Genomic DNA, 2282 nt, shown 5'->3' with positions numbered 1-2282 from the left:
CCGCACGGGCTCCAGTGCAAACACACCCATCGCCAGAAGCATGAACCACGTCGTCAGCGTAATCAGTGGAACAGTAAAATTGTCAACAGATATGGAAGACGTCATTGGAACCGAAAACACATCCCTAGGAAACGTTCCAAGCTCACCATAAAAAATGTACCACGCCACCATGTGGCCAGTCGTTGCCAGCAGCATGCCGTACCCCAGCACCTTGTGCACCCAGATCGACGACTCCCACGCCGTCCNCAGCGTAATCAGTGGAACAGTAAAATTGTCAACATGTCCAGGGGGCTCCACTGGGGGGATGGAGAAGATTCCCCGTGGAAACATCCCCACCTCACTGTACCGCACGTACCACGCCACCATGTGGCCAGTCGTTGCCAGCAGCATGCCGTACCCCAGCACCTTGTGCACCCAGATCGACGACTCCCACGCCGTCCCAAGGATTGAGTGCAGCAGAGAGTTCCGGCTCGCGGGAAAAATGCACAGCGACAGAAACGCAACCGCGAGCTGGCCAAGTGACCGCGCCCACCGTTCAGTCACAACAAGACCTTTGGAGTCGTCGCCGTACATGGACTTGTAATTGTGTCCCTGGATCCAGTACAGAAAAAACAGCAGCAGCATCGCCGCCGTCAGAAGTGCAAAGCCCGCCTCGCCGTAAGTGAAGTCTCGCAGCAGGGGGCACCGCCGCTTCAGGCACCTGCGCCCACCACGGCTTGCACGAACGGCAGTGACGGTCAGCAGCAGGATGAGGAGGTATGAGAAGAAAAAGATGTTGCTCGGGTACATTTTCAGCACAAGCATGTCGCTCCAAACCCAGTTGCGCGTGAACACCCACGACCACGGCAACTCCGGGCAGGAATACTTGTTCCATTCATGATGGCACAACGTATAGTTCTGCGTGACGCGTGCCTGTGCATGCTGCGCAATACGGCTTGGTGTAAAGGAATCCCACGAGTTCGGCATATAGAATGTTATGATCGCCCAGCACACCATGAAAACGAGCGCGGCCATAGCGAAAGGAGCGACAATCATGCGCCTCAGTCTGAGCTTCTGGTGGTACGGTCTGAGCCAGCGACGATTCAGCTTGGTCGCCCTCAAAAGCACCTGGGCCAGGACAACGAGGCCCATCGGCACCAAAGAGAAGAACGCCGTCATCCCAATGACCGAGAGGAAACCCAACCCTCCCTCCGGCCTTTCTCCAGGCACCTCGACGTACTTGGTGGTGCTGACGCAGAACACGCCCACGCACTGCATCGTCTCGCGTCCCCACATCATGCCAAGGCTGCCGGCAACAACAAAGGCGGTACCCAGTGCACCAAAGAGAATCAGCCCCAATGTGCCGCTCCACAGGCGCATCAGCACGCTTGCACCCACATACAACAGCGTCACGCCAGAAGAGCCAAACATGGTGAACAGCAGCAAGCCAATGAACGTGAATACATCGTAGCCGACCCATCTGTCAGGATACGCTCCTTGGTGGTGAAAGTAGTCAGCCCGGGTCCACCATATAAGCCCCATAGCAGCAATCCCAACGCAGAGAGCACCCGAAAAAGTCAGTCCCCATGCAAGCAGCTGTCCATGTCTCGGATACCGCGGCAGTGGGAGTAAAGGAGTGTCAAGGTCCATTGATAGAGGGTGCCTGCGTGTGTATCTGTGTGCCCGTGTCACTCCTATTGCAGCAATAAGCGGGAAACAAAGGTGGCAAGTGGGGCAGAGAGGGATCCACCAGCAGCGGCATGAAAAGTCTTTAAAGCCAAGCGGGTTCATCAACGTGAAAAATTAATGCCAAAGAGGCAAAGAAAAAAGGGCTGTCAACTGCGATCTCGGCCAACGAGCAGATGTTGCCTAATAGTCACGCACACCCTTATACCCCTGGCAACAAAAAATTATTCAATGCACCTGCTTCACATGCAAACCTCCAATCATGCGAAGGACGGCACATATGGATCCTTGAGAAACAAAGAAGGGCGTTCCTAGTTGATACTCAGTAGTAGTTATAAGAGTTGAACGAAAAAAAAGGGGGTGCTACACACAGTTTCTCCCCCCGCGTCAAAATTCTAACGAAAGCATTTCCCACCCCCTGAAAGTTCGATCTTCAAATAATAAATATATGCACAGTCTTTTCGCCCCACGAGGTAGCAGATACAGACGCCCTACAAAAGGAAGCTCTCCTCGTGAAAGTGGGCGCCAAGGCGAAGAGCGACATCCCGCGCGCTCCTCACCAGGCCGGGGGGACCACACACGAACACCAACACCTCGCCGGGGGCCTCACTCGCAAT

General features: G+C 54.8%; 2 protein-coding genes across 2 annotated transcripts; both read left to right on the top strand.

Annotated features, from left to right (window-relative positions):
- Positions 1–154: 154 nt before the first annotated feature.
- On the top strand, positions 155–583 carry DQ04_17281010 (hypothetical protein; the record flags this gene model as incomplete). Its single annotated transcript, XM_009317571.1, has 1 exon — positions 155–583. One exon carries the CDS (start codon positions 155–157, stop codon positions 581–583), a length of 429 nt encoding a protein of 142 aa, XP_009315846.1.
- Positions 584–976: 393 nt separating this feature from the next.
- Positions 977–1450, top strand: DQ04_17281000 (hypothetical protein; the record flags this gene model as incomplete). Its single annotated transcript, XM_009317570.1, has 1 exon — positions 977–1450. One exon carries the CDS (start codon positions 977–979, stop codon positions 1448–1450), a length of 474 nt encoding a protein of 157 aa, XP_009315845.1.
- Positions 1451–2282: the final 832 nt, after the last annotated feature.

Source organism: Trypanosoma grayi (assembly GCF_000691245.1).
Source record: "Trypanosoma grayi strain ANR4 Tgr_1728_V1, whole genome shotgun sequence".
Classification (NCBI taxonomy): Eukaryota; Euglenozoa; class Kinetoplastea; order Trypanosomatida; family Trypanosomatidae; genus Trypanosoma; species Trypanosoma grayi.
This window is presented reverse-complemented; position numbering and strand designations above follow the sequence as displayed.